A 20,481-nucleotide genomic window follows, 5' to 3' on the forward strand; every position below is an offset into this window, starting at 1 on the left:
AATGAAGACCGAACCTAGTTACATTCTTCAACATTCTTAGTTGAGCAAATTACCTTGGCCTGGTCAACAATATTTGTTAGTTCACACATCTCTGAAGGTTCCTTAATTCCATTATTTCTCCACCTATAGGGTGGGGAATGAGTTGATCGAATGGTATACTCTAGGTATTTGTTTACTAGTACTCATTTTAATTACTTGGTGCATTCCATCTGTTACCATTTCCAATTCCATAATTCAATAATCCAATTTACCAAATATATCTTATTAATTTTCATTTGAGATTGGGAATTGATGAACTTTCCTGGAGCTATTTGATGGGATTTGTCTTCACCTTGGCAATTTCAGTTGCTTGGTCAACTACTCAAAGTCCTTTATCATTGCATTTACTAATGTTTGTAATATGTAGTTGCCAATTAGGATTGTTTCCTTCTTGAGATATTATACTTTTCTTTCCTATGTGTGAGCTAGAAGAAAGTACCACCATTCACTCCTACCTGTGGAGGGGGGGTGTTAGAAAATGTAACTATGTTCGGTCTTCAATAATGTACTTGAGTCATTATGTAATGTACTTGTCAAAAGAATAAAGATTTTTTTATTATTATTGTAACAATGACTTATTAAAGCATGGGTTTCCTGCATGGGTCATCATTATATTAGTCAAAGTCCCCATTGTGGAATATTGAGTTATAGAGTCATTGTACATTCAAAGAGACCCTTCTTGGGCTTTCGAATCATGTAAAAAGGTTTTGTATCAAGTCAAATATGAATTATGTACCCTCCACATCATGTTGGCCTAAGGGAGATCAAGTCGACCTAAGGACCCCCCATTCGACCCACAAGAAGCCTATATATTCAAGGAGGTTGAAGTCATTTGAACCATTCACTCTCAAGCAAGTTCGATATCTCAAGAAGAGCTGGAGAAGTGCGAAGTCTGTTACCGGGAGGATGAAAGAAGTGCAAGTTTGGGGAATTCTATAGAGAGGAAGAAAATCAAACTTTTGGGCCCTCTCTCTCTCTGTTTGGTGGTCTGGGTCGGGAGATCGAAGTCTCCTAAGATTCAATTGTTGTCGGAAGCTGCTGCCTAGTTGGAGTTGCTGGAAGGGGTCGAAGATCTAGGAGGCTGACATGGTGTGGAGGGTAAAGAGTCTCAAAGAATATTATTGAAAGGAAGAATTATCTTGACCAGGTTTTCCCCTCGAAGGGGGTTTTGCCTTGGCATGTGCCTATATCTTGTGTCACTTGTTTTGTGATCTTCATACACATATAATATCTTGATGAAAGATAAGATAATAAAGAAGTAAAAGAAGCCAACATACTCACAAGTAATTATCAAGAAAGGAGAATCAAACCCTAATATAATATCTTTGATTTTCCAACATGGTATCAGAGCTAAGGTCAAGAGAAGTCGAAGATCACTTTGTTGGCATGTATTCTCCCTCTATGGTGAACTACATAAGATTGGGTTACAACACTGCTGGAAGATGGAAGAGTCAAGTATTCTTGGCTTCCCTTACAGGTTCTCTTACTGATGACAATGCTTGGATCATTGATAGTGGAGCATTGAGACACATGACATATGAAAGCAAGAAACTTCACACACTATCAAAGGAGCCATCCTCTCATGCAGTGGAATTGGGTGACAACAAAAGCTATGTTGTTAGAGGCCTTGGATCATCATTGAAGCTGGATAATGGGTCGAAGCTGCATCTCAACAACATTCTCCATGTTCCAGGTTTGAAAAAGAATTTATTTTCTATTTCTTGTTTAGAAGATAAAGGGGAAAGGATTGCTTTTGTTGATGAAAAAGTATTGGTTTAGGGAAAGGACTCTAGTATTGACAAAGCTAGGGTTATTGGAGTTTGCGAAGGAAGTCTTTACCAGGGTGTCACTGCATCTCCTCAAGCTTTGGTTCATATGTAAATAAGTCCCATTGAACTATGGCATCGAAGGTATGGTCATCTTCATTATAGGGTCATCCCTACTCTTAGTCAATTGGTTCATGGTATTCTTGATATGAAGTTAGATCATGAAGGTGTGTGCAAGGGATGCTCTTTGGGGAAACATACTAGAAAGCCATTTCATAATAGTGAAACTAGGTCTAAAGAAATATTAGACCTCATCCATTCCGATGTATGTAGGCCCATGTCTGACAAATCACTTGGAGGTCATCTTTACTATGTAACATTCATTGATGATCATTCGAGGAAGACATGGCTCTACCTACTCAAAACTAAAGATGAAATATTTGATAAGTTCAAGGAGTTCAGGGCTAAAGTGGAAACCCTAACCGAAAGAAAGATAAAGACTCTGAGGTTTGACAATGGTGGGGAATACACTTCTAAAGAGTTAATTGCATATTATAAGGATGCAGGTATTAAGAGGGAGCTCATTGTTCCCTACTATCCCGAACAAAATGGATTGGCCGAAAGGAAGAATAGGTCAATTGAAGAAGGCATTCAAACTATGCTCCTTGATCAAGATCTACCGAAGTTCTTATGGGGTGAAGCAACGATGACTACTGTGTACATTCAAAATAAAAGTCCTCATAGGAGGCTTGATAATACTACACTTGAAGAAGTATTCATAGGGAAGAAGCCGAGTGTGGATCATCTCCGTATCTTTGGAAGTCCAGCATATATCCATGTTCCGAAGGACAAGTGAAAGAAGTTGGACTCGACAAGTATCAAGGGAATATTCGTTGGTTATAGTCTTTCCTCAAAAGCATATAGAATTTACATAAAGGAAGGAAGACACATTGAAGTAAGCAGGGATGTCATATTCGATGAGAATCAAGCTTACAAGAAATCAAAGGATATTCTTATTGATTCTAATGACGAAGAAGTTCCCGTATTTGAAGAAGAAGTTCATCATGAGAACTCTATTACATATATTGAAGAAGAAAGACTAAGTGAGCTTATTCAATCGGTGGTTATCCCAACCAAAAGGAAGAGGCCAAATTGGTTGACAGCTACATTAGAAGATGTTGAAGGACATGAAGTTGCGAAAGGGTCCTCCTGGGAAAGTAAGAAACCGAAAAGATATTCTGGCTATGCTGCATATAAGACAAAGTTGATTGAAGCCGAACCATCTACATTCAAGGAAGCTGAGCATGAAGAGGTTTGGAAGAAAGCTATGAAGGAAGAATATCAATCCATCATGAAGAATGGGGTTTGGGAAATCGTTCCTAGATCTAGTGACAAATCAGTTGTCACATCGAAGTGGATCTATAAGATCAAACATGTTGTTGATGGAAGTATAGGCAAGTACAAAGCGAGATTCGTTGCAAGGGGTTTCTCTCAAAAGGAAGGCATTGACTATGAAGAAACCTTTGCACCTACAACAAGGTACACTACCATTAGGTCGTTGGTTTAATTGGCTTCTACAATGAGGTGGAATATCCATCAAATGGATGTTAAGGCCGCATTTCTAAATGGGACCATTGATGAGGAAGTGTAGATCGAACAACCTGAAGGATTTGAAGTGAATAGCATGGACTCTCATGTTTGCAGATTCAAGAAAGCCCTATATGGCTTGAAGAAAAGACCGAGGGCATTGTATGCGAGAATGGATGCATATCTTCTTAGAATTGGGTTCATGAAGAGTATTGCTGATCCGAATCTATATATCAAGGTCGTGAATAATGAGCTCGTCATTATTCTACTATATGTGGATGATCTATTCATCACTGGTGTAGAACGAAGAATTCAAGAATGCAAGAAGATGTTGGTAGTTGAATTTGGGATGAAGGATCTAGGACTGATGCACGACTACCTAGGTTTAGAAGTATGGTAGAGACCTGGGGAGATATATTTGGGGCAAGGAAAGTAAATCATCAAGTTATTGCAGAAATTTGGGATGATGGACTCCAAGCCAATGACTACTCCTATGATCACCAACCTCAAGAAGTTGAAGAGCTTCAACTCTAGTCTCGTGGATCCTATCTCATATCGACAGCTGGTGGATTCCCTCATGTATCTGGTAAATATTAGGCCAAATATATGTTTTGCAGTGAACATTCTTAGTCAGCTTCAGTTGGAGCCTCGTCATGATCACTGGATAACTACCAAACATAAATTGAGGTATCTTCATGGTACTATACATCACTGCCTAAAGCATGATAATAAGGAAGTCAAGCTAATTGGCTTCACAGCTCTGATTGGGGTGGCAATGAGACAGATGGAAGGAGCACTACTGGAGAATGCTTTAGTTTGGGAGCTGGTATGATCTCATGGATGAATAGGAAGCAAGATCCTGTTTCATTGAATAGTGCCGAGGTAGAATATGTGGCTGCATGTGAAGTAGGAAAAGGGGCTGTTTGGTTAAGGAAACTTCTGACAGATTTGTTCAAGAAGTCTTTAGGTCCTACTGTGATTAATTGTGATAATCAAAGTTGTATTAAGATGTCTGGAGATCCCGTGTTTCATTCGAGGCGAAACATATCAATAATAAGTTCCACTTTATTAGGAACTTGGTGCAGGATGGGATCGTGAAGTTAGAGTATGTTCCGACAGATGAACAGGTAGCAGACATATTGACAAAGGCTCTAGAAGTCCGAATATCTATGGAACCTGCTGGGTTTGGCAAACATTGGTGATTGTATTGATGATAAGGAAATGGAAGAGATTTGTTGAGGCTTTGCGAGTGAAGCATTGCTTGGGGAGACATCAAGCCGACACTCTGTGTTGATGTCTGGATCCCGGAGTTGAAAAGGTGGTGTTGGTTATTGAGCTTTGTTTTGGATACACACTTGTATGTTTGGGTTGGTGGTTAGCAAGTAAGCCTGATGGTACCTAGAGGGGCTGAAAGCTTGAGTCCACCTTAGTCCCACTTGGATAGATTGCCCTGGTCAAGAATCTAGTCCATGGCATTGCGGTGCCTAAATTGTTGAGTGACTGGTTGGATAGATTGCCCTGGTCAGGAATCTAGTCCATGGCATTGCGGTGCCTAAAAGTTCTTCATGTTTTCATATAGTTTGAGATCTTCCATTGTATATGTACATTATGAATACCTCCCTAGTTAAGAGGGAGTGTTAGAAAATGTAACTATGTTCGGTCTTCAATAATGTACTTGAGTCATTATGTAATGTACTTGTCAAAAGAATAAAGAAAAGAATTTTTATTATTGTAACAATGACTTATTAAAGCATGGGTTTCATGCTTGGGTCATCATTATATTGGTCAAAGTTCCCATTTTGGAATCCTAGAATTAATATTGAGTTTATAGTCATTGTACATTCGAAGAGACGCTTCTTGGGCTTTCAAATCATGTCAAAAGGTTTTGTATCAAATCAAATATGAATGATGTACCCTCCACATTATGTCGGCCTAAGGGAGATCAAGTTGTCCTAAGGGCCCCCCATTCGACCCACAAGAATCCTATATATTCAAGGAGGTCGAAGTCATTTGAACCACTCACTCTCAAGCAAGTTCGATATCTCAAGAAGAGCTGGAGAAGTGCGAAGTCTGTTGCCAGGAGGACAAAAGAAGTGCGAGTTTGGGGAAGTCTTTAGAGAGGAAGAAAATCGAACTTTTGGTGCCTCTCTCTCTCTGTTTCGTGGTCTGGGTTGGGAGATCAAAGTCTCCTAAGATTTTGCTGTCGCTGGAAGCTGCTACCTAGTCGAAGTTGCTGGAAGCAATGTTTTAAAACTCCGACTCCGACACCGACTCGGCTGAGGGTCGACTCCGACTCGGTATCGACAAGGCTGGCTTGATTTCAATGACTCGATCGTTGTAAAAAATACATTAAATATTTATTTTTTTTTATAAAAAAACATAATTTTAAAGATTTTCATTCATGTTTCCAAACACAGCATTAGAATATAGATGGAAGACAACATATGATCAAAGATTCAAAACAAAAACACATAACCAAGGAGGCTAGAAATGGCCTCTACAACAAAAGTAAACTGTGACCAGTACTACTGGCTAGTAGCTACTGCCAGAGGAGCCAAGATCATGTGGATCAATCTCTAGATCATCATCAGAGTCAGACAAGGGGCCCCATGGCTCCTACTCATCATCATCTCCAACTGCCACTGTAGAAGTGGTAGCACTAGCAGGCTGTGCAGCAGATGCAAGCTGAGATAGATGAGATATGCGGTTGCGCTTTTGTCATGGCTGAGCAAAGGAAGCGCCCGCAACTGGAGGACTTACTCGCTGTGAGGCTGAGGCTAGTACAAGTGGATCAGGATCTGCATTCAACAAAACATCATGATCGAGTGATGCCTCCCCCTGTAAATCCAAATCAAGGTCCTCATCAGAATCAAACTTTGCTGGATGACTCTCCACTACCCAATCTAATGTTGGATCAATGTCTTCCAACACAATGGGATCTGAATCAGGTCTTTTGTTTAGCAATTGGTTGCGTTTGAGCCGAAGGTTGTATTGGACATAGACTAGATCATTTAACTGTTTTTGATCTAAACGGTTTCTCTTCTTTGTGTGAATCCTCTCAAAGACAGACCAATTGCCCTCACACCCAGTAGCACTGCAAGTTTGACTCAAAATACGAATTGCAAACTTCTGCAATTCAGGACAATGGCTACCAAAAGCCTCCCACCATTGTGCTGCAAAAAACATAGGAGTGTAATGAGTTAGCTCAACAAAATTACAAATTATATCCAACTTTCAAATTATAAACAATTTAACAAAATTTAAAAAAACTATTAAGAATTTGAAAATTGAAATTTTTGTTTACCTGGCTCATCTGCTTCTCTTGCAATCTTTGCTAGGTTCTTCCCAAAGGTACCCGAGGCATTGGTGAAGGTCATGACTTGTCGGTGTAACTCCAACTGATCAGACTCCAATGGGATCATGTGATCAATGCAGTCAATCAGTCCATCTCTAACCGCCCCCCTCAAAGCTCCTGTCTCCTTAGCTTTATAATGATATCGTGGGTTCAAAAAATACCCAGCTGCATATATATGGCGATGGAGTTGATTGTTCCATCTTTCATCAATGATTGCCCAAATGGGCCCATACTTAGCCACTTTATCCTTGTATGCCCTCTTTATTTTCTCCTTTGCTTGATCCATAGCCTCATAAATGAAGCCCATAGCCAATCTTTCCCCATCCACCAACCACAACACCTTAACCAGTGGCTCAACAAGCTTCACAATCTCTGCTGCCTTTTTCCAAAATATTTCTTCATTAACTTTCTTTTTCAATTCTTTGCCTTCTAGTTTGTGAGACCACTGGCTTTGATTCCATTCATCACTGGAAAACAACTTTTGCAAGTTTCTATGTTGGGAAAGCATAGATTGCAATGTCAAAAAATGAGTAGCAAATTTAGTGATGGCAGGCCTAATAATATCCCTGTCCCCAGTGTGTTTCCTCATGAGGCTCAAAATCTATGAATGATTGTAGATAAATTTTGTTATGCTTTTGGCATGATCTACAGTGTTTTTGACCCAATCTAATTTTTCAATATCCTCAAGCATGAGGTCTATGCAATGTGCAGCACATGGGGTCCAAAAGATGGTCTTGTGTTTTTCCTCTAACAGTTTACCAGCAAGAACATAGTTAGAGGCATTATCTGTGATGACTTGAACAACATTAGCCACCCCCACCTCAATAACCTCATCCAATAGCTGAACAACAATTGCCCATCTTTTACCTTATCAGATGCATCAACTGATTTTAAAAACATGGTTCCCCATGGGTAGAAGATAATAAAGTTTATGATGGTACGGTTTCTTTGATCAGTCCATCCATCTGACATGATGGTACATCCTGTTCTTGCCCATGAGTCCTTGAAATATTTCAAATACTCATTAATGGATGAAATTTCTTTCTGCAAACGATACCCCCCTTAGCTCATGCATAATAGGGCCTTTGAAGCCTTTTCCAGCAGCATGTATGGCATCAAACATAGGCTCATAATATGGTGAACTGGAAGCATTGAAGGGGATATCAGCATCATACCACCATCTAGCTATGTAATCACAAGCAGTCTCCCTCAATTCTTTCTTCCAATGGTCATCTAAAGTGGGCTGCATTTGACTTCTACTAGCATGAGGACCATGTGCATCTGATGGAGAGGAGGGAGTGAAATAACTTTTGATATTCATATCACCCTTTTTCATTCTACCCTTTCCCTTTTCTTGAATAGAATCAAAAGAGGGAGGAACATATCGGAAGGGGTTGGATGCATTAGTACAAGGGATAGAGGAAGAACCCTCAAAATCAAATGGGGGTTGGTAGCCATCATTTTTTGTATATCCCTCTTCCTCCTAATTTCAGCCTTTAACTCTTTTTGCCTAGCCTTATCTTCTTTAAACTTCTCAAAGCTGGCTAACAATTCCTTCCTAATCTCCCCAATTATTGGTGAGGTACATGGAGTAATTTGGCCTCTAATCCCCGCCAAGTGTTGTTTTAGCCTATTAATGCCCCCAGGACCTTCCTTAATTTTCCTATGTCAAAATTTGCAATACATTTGACTTTCAACCATTTCAACATATGCCCAAGCAACATCTTTTTCACTCTAGGTGCCATTTTTTGACTTGGAAATGAAAGCAAGCAATCTGAAAAAGAAAAATGTTCATTTCTTTCACAAAAAACACTCTTTAGGATTTCTAAATTTGCACATAAAATTTAATAAGAAAAAACAAATTTGTACTAGTGAAAAAAATACCTCTAGGTACAAACTGCCTACTCAAGCTTGCTCCAAGAAACCAACTCCTCGATGTTGCCCCAAATGGCTGCCCAAGAAGCTTCTCACTCCAGCTACAATGCTTGCCCAAGACTCCTCACTGCTGCTCCAAAATTAAACTCAACAACTCCTCACAAACTCTCATTGAAATTCTCACTCAAATGCATGAGATGGCTGTGAGAGAATGAGACGGGTTGAGTGGGTTAAATAGGGTTTGGGAGAGGGGAATGGACCCCAAAGACCAACAAACCAATTACTAAACCCCTTTGGAGTCCCCCACAATTAGCAAATATTAATTTTTTTTTTAAAAGACGTTTTTTTATGTCACTGGGCCGCTATACGTAACTTGGCCGAGTTGATACGGACTCGGTTGAGCCGGCCGAACCGGTTCAATGGCGGGTCACAATTTCCAGGCCTGGCTCGGACCAACTTGGCCAAGTCGGTTCCGAGCCGGCTGTTTTTTAAAACATTGGCTGGAAGGGGTCGAAGATTTGGGAGGCTGACATGGTGGGGAGGGAAAGTCTGGTCTTGGTCTAGGGTAAAGAGTCTCAAAGAATACTATTGAAAGGAAGAATTATCTTGACTCGGTTTTCCTCTCAAAGGGGGTTTTGCCTTGGCATGTGCCTATATCTTGTGTCTCTTGTTTTGTAATCTTCATACACATAATATTTTTGATGAAAGAAAAGATAATAAAGAAGTAAATGAAGCCACCACACTCACAAGTAATTATCAAGAAAGGAGAATCAAACCCTAATATAATATCTTTGATTTTCCAACAGGGGGTTGGGGGGAACATTAATATTTGGCCACAAAGTTCATTTCATATACTGGGTGGTTCTATTTGAATTCTATTCTGTATTATGTAATTAATGTACTTGACGAAAAAATAGGCCATGAATTTTTTTCCAATAGATACTTGATCTCAAGTATGTCGTGTTGATTTTTGTGTAGCGGTGGTCGATATTCCCCAACTACTCAAGTCAACCTTTAAAGGAAAATAAAAAGTAGGGAATCTAAAATTAAAATTTGAATTTATTTTGCCTCCAAAATTCAAGTTGGCTCCAACTATTCATGTTGGCCCAGCCAAGGAGACACGCCTTTTGGGGCACCCTAAACCACTATATATTGCCATTTGAACTCATCACTTGGAGACTAATTCGGATCATATCATAAGCATCTTTCTTCTGTTCACACCTGCGAAGGTAAGAGAGAGAAGTCTGAGGAAGGAGCCGAGTTTCTCAAGGAGCAAATTTCTGTAGCAGATCATCACTTTGACTAGCGTTGACCTCGCACGTGTGGGTTGCAGGTTTTGACTACCTGACCGAATATTCTGGGCAGCAGATCAAGTTTTTTGGGTAGCCCCAGGAGGCCGATATTCGACTTGTTTCTGGGCAATTTGACCACAGCTTGTCTAAGGCTAATTTGGGTAGTTTGACCAGGTTTGAACTGTGGTAATTTGTTGGTCTTGTTTGACCAAATTTGACTGGGAAAATCAGATTATACTTTTGTTGAATTGAACAATTTCTCTTATGAAAAGACTGTTGGGTTTTTCTCTAGTTATGGTTTTCCCAGGGTAAATTTTTGGTGTCTTCTATGCATTGTTATTCTACTGTGATCTCTACTGCCCTATTGCATTTATGGTTGAATTTTCTGAAGTGTAATTGCTTAATGATAATCTGAAATGTGCTAAAGTAATAACAATATCATTAGAAGTAATTATCAGTTTCGTAAAATTTGTGCTCGTCTATATTGCACTTGAAAAATCAACATAGTATCAGAGGGAGGTTAAGAGAGTAGCCACCAAAACAAGTGAGATGGACTTCATTTGAAAAGCAAGTTAAAGACAAGGGCCATGAAGAACTTTGTATGGCTTGTTGTATGAAGAGCAAGGATCAGGGTTAAAATGATCTTTGTTTTGATCTATCACTGAGACACAAACTCGACCTAATTTGAGGTCTATTCTAGGATGAATTTGAACTTGTGTTAGGGCCACAATAGCCTTGTGGAGACCTCATCCTAGAGCATGAAGTTTTGTTATATCTGAGGCAAGAGTGAGGCCTGTTCTGTGGTCTTTCCTTGACAGAATTCAGAGATTCTATAAGGCTGATTTATGACAGAATTAAGGACCATCCGACGCATGAGTCTTGGACCTGTAAGTACTGAAGTTTCAAATCTATACTGACTGCAGACTTAACCCTTGTCTGAGGAAGATTGTAGGCCCCATCTCAACCTAATTTGGTCTTGTCTTTGAGGTAAAAATTCAGCCCTATATTAGGGCAGAATTGGAGCATCTTTGGCCTACTATGAGGCCCCTTCTTTTGAGACAAAATTTGACCTCCCTCAAGACCATTCTTGAGACCTAGTCCGAGTTTAGTTGAGGCATGTTCAAACTCTGAAGTTGATCCAAAATTCTAAGAGTCTGAGGCAATTCGAATTCCAAGGTTTCCTGAGGCAGACCAAGTTTTAAGGCAGAGTCAAGGTCTTATCAACCTAAAAGGCATATTCGATTTGTAAGTACTGCAATCTCTGTCTTCAAATTATGTAGCAAATGGTATGGATATGCTTTATGCAACTCAATTTAGCATTGCGGTTAACAAGACAAGGGCATCTCTGATACATTTTTTAAAGAAATAAAGGTTAAGTTGAAGATGCCTTGTATATGTTGTTGAAGTTAAAGTCGTATTGGTTGAGATATGATGCCATTACTTGATCCTTGCCAGATCAGATTGGTATATGGCAAAGTTTTCAAGATATTTTCATTTTGATTATTTGATATTTGATCAAAGGGTACATCTCTAATTGATCCACCTAGGAATTTTCTCTAGGGCCAGAGGGAGCTGAGGAGAAAGATTTTTTTTCAACTAAGGAAATCGTGCTTGAGCAGCTCTCAGGCATACATAGTCCTGCTAGGGATTGGACTGCAAGACCTGTGGGGACCAAACCTCCCCACCTAACTGTTAGACCTGTGAAGAAAGATTTCTTCACCTATAAAAAATAAATTCTAGTGTTGAGATTCACAGGATAATTTACAAGGGCGTTGGGCTTGCGAAGGGTGATTGATGAAATTTGAAAGTCTTAGGGTTTGTAAACCCTAGAAAAGACTTAAAGGATATGATTTTTGATGGCACTAAGATTTGTGGAAAAACCTTAGAGCTAGACCTAAAGTGTTGAAAATTGATGAATCCGCTGAATGAAGAAACCCCAGGAAAGAAAGGAAAGTAGCATGCAGCTGATGATGAGGATGAGAATTACAATTGAATTTCAATGATTTCTGCAAGAAGGCAAGGATTAAGTGGGGAGTTGACAATTTCCCTACAATCCTCAGATCAGATTAAGTGGGAGTTGACAAGTACTTCATATCCTTCCTCGTTGATTATTATTACCTTGTTATTATTGGTTAGCCTCTTGTCTTTATATCTTTTGCTTGGTTATAATAAGTTCCATGGCCTCCTAATGAGGTTTGCAAGTGCATCGTAAAAGCTGCCAAGGCTTTGGCAACAAAGGGAAGCATTGGGAAGAACGAAGCAAAGTTTGTGACAAGAGTATTCTCCCAGGATCAAGCATAAACTCAACTAGATTACTAACATCCTGAACCATGCCAGATGACTAGAAGAGCTCCTAGTTCAGAGGGAGCAAGCATGCTAGCAAGTTTGAAGGATGCCATGATGGAGGAAATTGTGCCAAGACTTGAAGAGAAGTCAGTGGTGGCTTCCAAGCGGATCTATAAGATCAAGCATGCGGTAGATGGCAACGTTGAGAAGTACAAAACGAGATTCGTGGTGAGAGGGTTCTCCCAGAAAGAGGGAGAGGACCATGGGGAGACATTTGCTGCAGTTGCCAATTACACTTCTATTAAAATTGTTATTTCTATTGCTTCTGTTATGGGTTGGAGGTTACATTTGATGGATGTAAAGACTGTTTTCCTCAATAGGGTGATTGAGGAAAAAGAAGTGTACATAGAGTCACTTCAAGGCTTTGAGGTACATGAGAGACAATCTCATGTTTGTAGACTGAAGGAAGCTTTGTATGGACCTTGGACATGGTATTCTCGGATTGATGGATATCTGATGAATCTTGGTTGATCTTGTTATTATATGACTTGATTCCTAAGTAACTGGATTCGTTATAAACCCTCCACGTGTCCGAATCTTGTGAATCGGACACGATTCGCTGGGGATTCGAATCCCAGAAGGGGACACGACGTGTCCTAACGGGATTCGTACGAATCCCGTTAGGACACATCGTGTCCCGATTCTGGGATTCAAATCCCCTAAAATGAAACTCGTGTGCTTAAAAAAGGCATTGTTCCTTATGTTTTTCACCATATTTCTCTTTCAGTTTTGCATACTTTGAGCTGTGGGAAAGGAGCTAAGGGTTTGGAGCAAGGAGCTAAGGGTGTGGAGCGTTCGACAAGGAGATTCAAGCACCAGGTAAGTGCATTTCAACTCTATTTTTTTGCATTTCTATTACAACAGTTTGTATGTGATTTTTTTTACAAATTTGTGCATGTTTTGTTTTTTTTTTTACAGTATTCATGGCTCAATCAAAGTCAACAGTTAGGGGGCAAAGGAAGGGGAAGGGAAGAATGTCTCCATTGGAGATGCCCCTCCTCCCCCAATATCATCAGAGTTTGCTGCAAGTAATGTTGAGGGAAGAGGAGGACATAAAGACAACATTGAGAAATATCCCTTGTGGAAATATGTCACAAGAGAGGATGGGACAAGCACCAAGGGGAAGGGAGGAGGCAATGTGCAATGGAGATGCAACTTTTGTCACATTTCTTTCAAAAGCACATATTACCGTGTGAAAGGCCATTTGTTGGCTTTACCAGGTTGTGGAATTGGAGCTTGTAAAGCTGTTCCTTTACAAAAGAGGAAAAAAAATGGAAAAGGAGTCCGTTGTTGGTATGGAAAATGTGGCTGCAAAATCAAGAAAAACCAAGAATGAAGACCCCCTTCCATTTTTGAGGAAAGGCACCACCAAATTTCCATTTGAGAGTTCTATTGGGGGACAAGCAGCAAAAAGAAGAGCAATTACACTTGGTCCAATGGACAAGATTTTTCAAAAAGAGAAACGGGAAGAGCTTGATCTCACCATTGCCTTCTTTTTCTATCAAAACTTCATATCATTTAATGTTGCACGCTCACCTCTATTTATTGAGATGTGTCGAGCTCTAACTCACGGGTCTCCATCATGGTATGTGCCCATTGGTTCAGAGAAGCTTAGAACCACATTGTTGACGAAGGCAAAAAAAGAGGTGCAAAAAATGCTTGAGCCTATTGTAGCATCATGGCCAACATCTGGGGTTAGCATTGTTTCTGATGGATGGAAAAATCCAGCATGACACCCAATCATCAACTTCATGGTGTCTTCCTTGAATGGTCCAGTTTTCTTGAAAGTAGTGGATAAACTTGGCGAATACAAGGATGCACAATTTATTGGTGAGTTATTTATTAAAGTTATTGAAGATGTAGGTGTTGATTCTTGTGTGCAAATCATTACAGATAATGCGCCTGTTTGCAAGGCTGCTGGCATGATTGTGGAAGCTAAATATCCACTAGTGTTTTGGACACCTTGCATTGTCCATTCATTGAACTTAGCACTAAAATCCATTGCTTCTGATGTGCTTTGGATTGGTAACGTTATTGAGGATGCATGACATATCCGTAACTTTGTGCAAAATCATACAAATGCCCTCACTATCTACAAGGAGTACACCAATCTATCATTGTTGAAGATTGCTGATACACAGTTTGCCTCTTCATTCATGATGTTGAAGAGGTTGAGGGAGGTCAAGACCGCTATTGGGTCCATGGTTATTTCTGAGTTTTGGTCTTTTTGGAGAAAGACAAATCAAGTAGCCTCTAAAAGAGTGAAGGACACAATGATAGATGATGCTTGGTGGGAGAGGGTAGATCTAATTATTCAGATCATGGACCCTATCATTTCTTTGCTTCGATTTGCAGATACAGACAAACCCATCCTAGGAGAGGTTTATGAGGGATGGGATTCCATGATTGAGTCTGTGAGGAGCATTATTCTACAGAGTGAGTGCCCCGAGTATGAGACATCACCAGAGGCCTTCTGTGGTACTATACAGGATATTCTTGTCAGCAGATGGGACAAGAATTGTACACCTTTACATTGTTTGGCTCACTCATTGAACCCAAAATACTACAACAATGAGTGGTTGAATGGTGGACCTTCCCGCAGATTCCCTCCTCACATGGATGGTGAAATCTCACAGGGGAGGAAAGATGCATTCAGGCGGGTTTTTCAGGATAGAGCATTGCTTGATGAGGTGGAGGATGCCTTTGCAGAGTTTTCCACTGGCACTGGTCGATTTGCAGGATATGATGTGATTAGAGACAGGGGAGCTAAGAAGCCCTATTCTTGGTGGGAAAATCATGGGGCAACAAGCCCTCCTCTTTAGCAGTTAGCCATGAGGCTCCTCTCTCAAGTGACTTCATCCTCTTGTTGTGAGAGGAATTGGAGCACATATGGGAATTTGTATAGTGTGAAGAAGAGCAAGCTTGAGCAGTCTAGGGCAGAGACAATGGTGTATGTGCACACCAACCTTCGTCTTATTTACGGGAAGAGGGAAGAGTGGTTGAGCGGAAAGACAAAGATGTGGGATGTCTTTCCTGATGATATGGGTCTGGACAACAGTGTGGAGTTGGCATTGGCCAACATGGATCTCAATGATCCAGTGCTAGAGCCTGTTAGATTCAATGACGGTGATATTTTAGAGGGGTCATCCTCCACACCAGCAGATGCATAGGCAACTATGGATACAGGGGAGGAGGAGGATGCAGAGGAGAGCAGTGGTGACCATGATGATGAGGACATTGATGCTGATTCTGATGATGACTCTGAGGATTGATGACTCATGAGTCATGGGCTACCTATTGCCTTGAGGCTTGTATACTTGTAGTTGTTTTATATTTTCTATTTCTATTTGCCATTGGCATTGCACCAACACTACCTATGTAACACATTTTGATTTGAAGACTTAATGAGAAAACTACAACTGTCAGTGTCTTTATCTTACTATCTTGTAGTTGTATGTTGTCTTTCATTTATGAATCATGATTTATGTGACCACTGACATGTATTTGAATTTTGTATGTACTATGCATGCTATAGATGAAGATCTGTGTTTGAAATCAATGAATTTGTATCATTAATTCGAATTTGTGTAAGAAATATCTAATTTTTAATATATATATATATATATATATATATATTTTTTAATAAAATAATATATAACGAATCCTACGTGTTCTGTTTCGGGGGGTCAACGTGTCCGAATCCGACACTCGAATCCCCGTATCCTACGAATCCTGAATCCCCGTGTCAAGTGACTTAGCTTGTTTCTAACAGGAGTAGAAGGACTCACGTGACATATGGAGTAACAGTGGCAAGAGGATTTTCTTCCATGATAGAGGGAGCAGTCAAGTCTTGCTTCAGTGTTAGAGGGAGTTGACCTCTGAGTTCGAGATGAAGGATCTAGATTTGATGCATTACTTCCTTGGTCAAGGAAAGTATGCTATTGAGATCCTTCAGATGATGGACCACAAGATTGCTAGGCTAGATGCTCAGAGACGGGAAGGTCTTTAAGAGCAGTCCCCTTCTATGAATGGACCATACTAGACAACAGATATGCTTCAGAGACTAGGAAGCAACGGTGGAAAAGGGAGCAGTTAGGAGGATCTATTTCAAAGGGAGCACACAATTAGGGTAGCCAGAAGGCAACTGTGGTGATGGATCTAGTGAAGGAAGTCGATCAATTTATGGGTGAGCAGAGGCATGTGGCACGTGTTGTGGTACCGACATGGTATAGTTGGATATGGATTGAGATATGATGAAGTACAACTGCAGGGATATATAGATTCAAATTGAGCAGAGAGTGCCGAAGACAGGAAGAGCACATTGAGATTGGGTTCTGCTATGATATCCTGGATGAGCTGGAAGCAAACACTTGTCGCACTCAACATTGCAGAGGTTGAGCATATTGTAGCTAGTTTGATGAGTTGTGAAGCAGTGTGGCTTTGGAAGCTACTCGTAGGATTGTTTGATTAGGTGTTGGAGATGACCGTGATGATAGGTCGAAGCACATTGAGATCTAGTATCGAGACTTGGTATAGAAGGGAGTAGTATGGCTCCAATATATTTGTACGGACGAGCAAGATGCTGAGATTCTCACAAAGCCTCTGTCCCAAGATTAAGTTTGTATACTTAAGGGACAAACTTAGAGTAGTTGAGAATGGCTCCCTCAGTGAGAGGGAGTGTTGATGTTGTAGCATCAAGCGTAAGCATTCTCCCTAGGTCAAGGGTATTGACCAGGTTGCCATGTAATGTGGTTAGGGAGAATGCTCCAGAGAGCATCAAGGTCTAGAGTGCTCCCATGGTCAAAAGGTTCTGACCATATTGCTAAGAGGTGCTTGGCTAGTGAGCTGGTGACCCAGGACTAGTCTTGTTGACCCTGGTCAAAAGGTTCTGATCATATCGCCAAAGGGTTTGGCTAGTGGGTGACTAGATCCATTTGCAAAAGGGATTTGACTAGTAGATGACTTTATCCTTTTTATGATGCTGACACAAGATGCTTTTCACATGAAATGGATGGATACGTTAACATAGAAAGCTCATCCAATCTTTTCTTGGGAAAGAGAAAATTTTCAACAAAGTGGACATTTGAAGAAGTCAAGGTGAATACCTCCTTAGCTAAGAGGGAGTGTTGATTTTTGGGTAGATGTGGTTGGTATTCCCCAGCTACTCAAGTAGCCCTTAAAGGAAAATAAAAAGGAGGGAATATAAAATTAAAATTTGAGTTTTTTTTGCCTCCAAAAGTCAAGTCGACGTCAACTATTCAAGTCGGCCCAGCTAAGGAGACACCTTTTGGGGCACCCTAAACCACTATATATTGCCATTCAACCTCATCACTTGGAGACTAGTTCGGATCATCTCATAAGCATCTATTCTTCTGTTCGTGAAGGAGAGAGTAGTATGAGGAAGGAGCCGAGTCTCTCAAGGAACAAATTTCTGTAGCAGCTCATCACTTTGACCAATGTTGACCTCACATTTGTGGGCTGCAGGCTTTGACTGGCTGACCGAATATTCTGGACATTTTTCTGGGCAGCCTCAGGAGGCTGAAATGTTGCCTGTTTCTGGGCAGTTTGACCACAGGTTGACTGAGGCCAATTTGGGTGGTTTGACTGGGTTTTACCTGTGGTAGTTTGTTGGTCTTGTTTGACTAAATTTAACTAGGAAAATCAAATTGTACTTTTGTTGAATTGGACAATTTCTCCTAAGAAACGATTGCTGGGTTTTTCCCTAGTTAGGGTTTTCCCTGGGTAAATTCCCGGTGTCTTCTATGCATTGTTATTCTACTGTGATCTCTACTGCCCTATTGCATTTAAGTGTAATTGCTTAGTGATAATCTGGGATGTGCTAAAGTAATAACAATATCATTAGAATTAATTATCAGTTTCGGAAAATTTGTGGTTGTCTAAATTGCATTTGAAAATTCAACATGTCAATAGTGGTGACAGTTATTCTTGTTTCTCTTACTTGTTCTCTTCGTCTCTTGAAGGACATGCTTGAAAATTAGTGACAGGGTTTTTGTAGCAAGTTATGACTGAATCCTTGTCATTTATTTTTCAATCACTGTATTTTTCTTGTCATACACCTGACTGTCCCCTCTGTAACAAATGTGCAGGTCTCAAGCTGGAGAGACTTCATGAAGACTGGGAAAAAGGTAAAGTAGGATCCAAAGTTTACAGTGCCATTCATTTACATGGACAATTCCATTTATTGATTCTTGTTCACAGTTTGTTTGATTTGCATGATATTTTTATCAGTTTATGGTCCAGTACTTATTGTTAGATTGTGTTCTTTGCAGGCAAAGAAAGGAGAGATAAGACCACCAAAGCTTAAAACAGAAGATCCAAATAAATCATACGTCCAGAGACCAGTTAAAAGATTCTAAAAGTTAAAGTGCTGTACAGTGAAATATGGAAATATAACTTCCGCTACTAATAGTTGTGGATCTTTTCACTTGGTATAATTTTCTGGATACATTCTCAGCCTCAAAAACCTACTAAAATCATGAAAGATCTACTTTTGAGTCATTATGTAAGTAAAATCCTTTGAAGTGCATCTCCATGTGAGAATGGTAGTTTTATTATTTGTTAATGACATTTATTAGGCTGGAGATGATTCATTTTAATTCGACATGCCAAAATTTATGGGGAATGCAGTATGTTCAATCGGAGTTTTAAGACAAACAAGCCCTTTCTTGTAGGAAATCATAGTAGCTGAGCTCTCTGAAGTTTGGAAATGAGAGCTACAATAGATCAATTGTCTGTAACTTCTGAACATCACTCAAACATAAACTTTGTATGATAAAGTCAGTTTTTAGTGCAACCAACATAATTATTGGCAACACTAGAGATCGTCTATGATTTTCAGTGTATAGTTTCGCTTGTATCTTGTCCTGTGGCAGTATAGAAATGCTGGACGAAGGCAACAATTGGGGCCATTCTATATCAATATTACAATTAATGTGCAGATTTTGCAGGGGAAATGGCTGTGCAGAACGTTGTTTCGAAAATAAGGGGGGTTATTGACACTATCAATATATATACCCTTTCACGTTTGTGCTTTTTTATACTTGCCTGTGCTGTATATACCTTTAATGCCCATTTACCAATTTTTATTTATTTCAGATAAAGGTATATTAATGTAATGGAAACATAGACTCCATTACATGTTGGCACAAATTTGAGGGTGCATAATGTTTGGTTAATATTATCATTTTCCCCTAAATATTATACTAATAATTGTTATTATACAAAACCAGACCAGTGTTTAGTGGAAAACAATAATTTTATGCCATTTAATATACGAAAACCAAATCAAATTTGCACGTCCAAAGTATATGTTAATGTATAACTAGTGTTTGTATCCTCTTCGAAGTGCAATGTTAATTTGGGACTTTTTCCATGTTGGATACCACTATGACATGTCGGTCTTCAAAATGACATGCTGCCCTCAGACGCTTAACATTTTTGATACACAAGTTTTTATCATAACGCATTTCTGTTTATTATCTGTGGCGCTAAAATTCTGGATACAAATTATTATTATTATTATTATTATTATTGTGTTTCTGGTTATAACATGTGGCATTAAATTTTGGATGCAAAGCTTTTATTATAACATGTTTCTGGTTATTATCTGTCAAATTCATGTTGGTATGGTTATTATCTGTCAAATTCATTTTGGTATATTTGAAATTTGTATCTTTATTGCCATGTTGAAAGGGTTAGCACAAGGTTAATACATTTTGGAACGTTTTCAATGTTGAATACTATAATGAGATGTTGGGTCTTGAAAATGATACATCGATATTTCAAACACACATGTTGCAGACACATGTTCTTATTATACTGAGTTTTGGGTTATCATATGTGGAATTCATATTGGTATGGTGAGTTTTGGGTTATATCATATGCGGAATTTATATTGAGTTTTGGGTTATCATATGTGGAATTCATCCACATATTGGTATATTGTGATACACAAGTTTTTATCATAACGCATTTCTGTTTATTATCTGTGGCGCTAAAATTCTGGATACAAATTATTATTATTATTATTATTGTGTTTCTGGTTATAACATGTGGCATTAAATTTTGGATGCAAAGCTTTTATTATAACATGTTTCTGGTTATTATCTGTCAAATTCATGTTGGTATGGTTATTATCTGTCAAATTCATTTTGGTATATTTGAAATTTGTATCTTTATTGCCATGTTGAAAGGGTTAGCA

At 39.4% G+C, this 20,481-nt stretch overlaps 1 protein-coding gene across 1 annotated transcript in view; it reads left to right on the forward strand.

Moving 5' to 3' along the window:
- LOC149158927 (Chaperone DnaJ-domain superfamily protein) overlaps positions 1-19,306 on the forward strand; it is a 228,331-nt gene extending 209,025 nt beyond the window's left edge. Inside the window, exons 8-9 of the mRNA XM_089436371.1 lie at positions 18,368-18,406; positions 18,551-19,306. Coding sequence (XP_089292497.1) covers positions 18,368-18,406; positions 18,551-18,637 — 126 coding nt within the window. The 3' untranslated portion in view covers positions 18,638-19,306. The remainder of the gene's footprint in view (positions 1-18,367; positions 18,407-18,550) is intronic.
- Positions 19,307-20,481: the final 1,175 nt, after the last annotated feature.

This window comes from Pinus tabuliformis, chromosome 5_2, assembly GCF_031772625.1.
Source record: "Pinus tabuliformis cultivar Carrire ecotype Pingquan chromosome 5_2, CPIR1, whole genome shotgun sequence".
Taxonomy (NCBI): Eukaryota; Viridiplantae; Streptophyta; class Pinopsida; order Pinales; family Pinaceae; genus Pinus; species Pinus tabuliformis.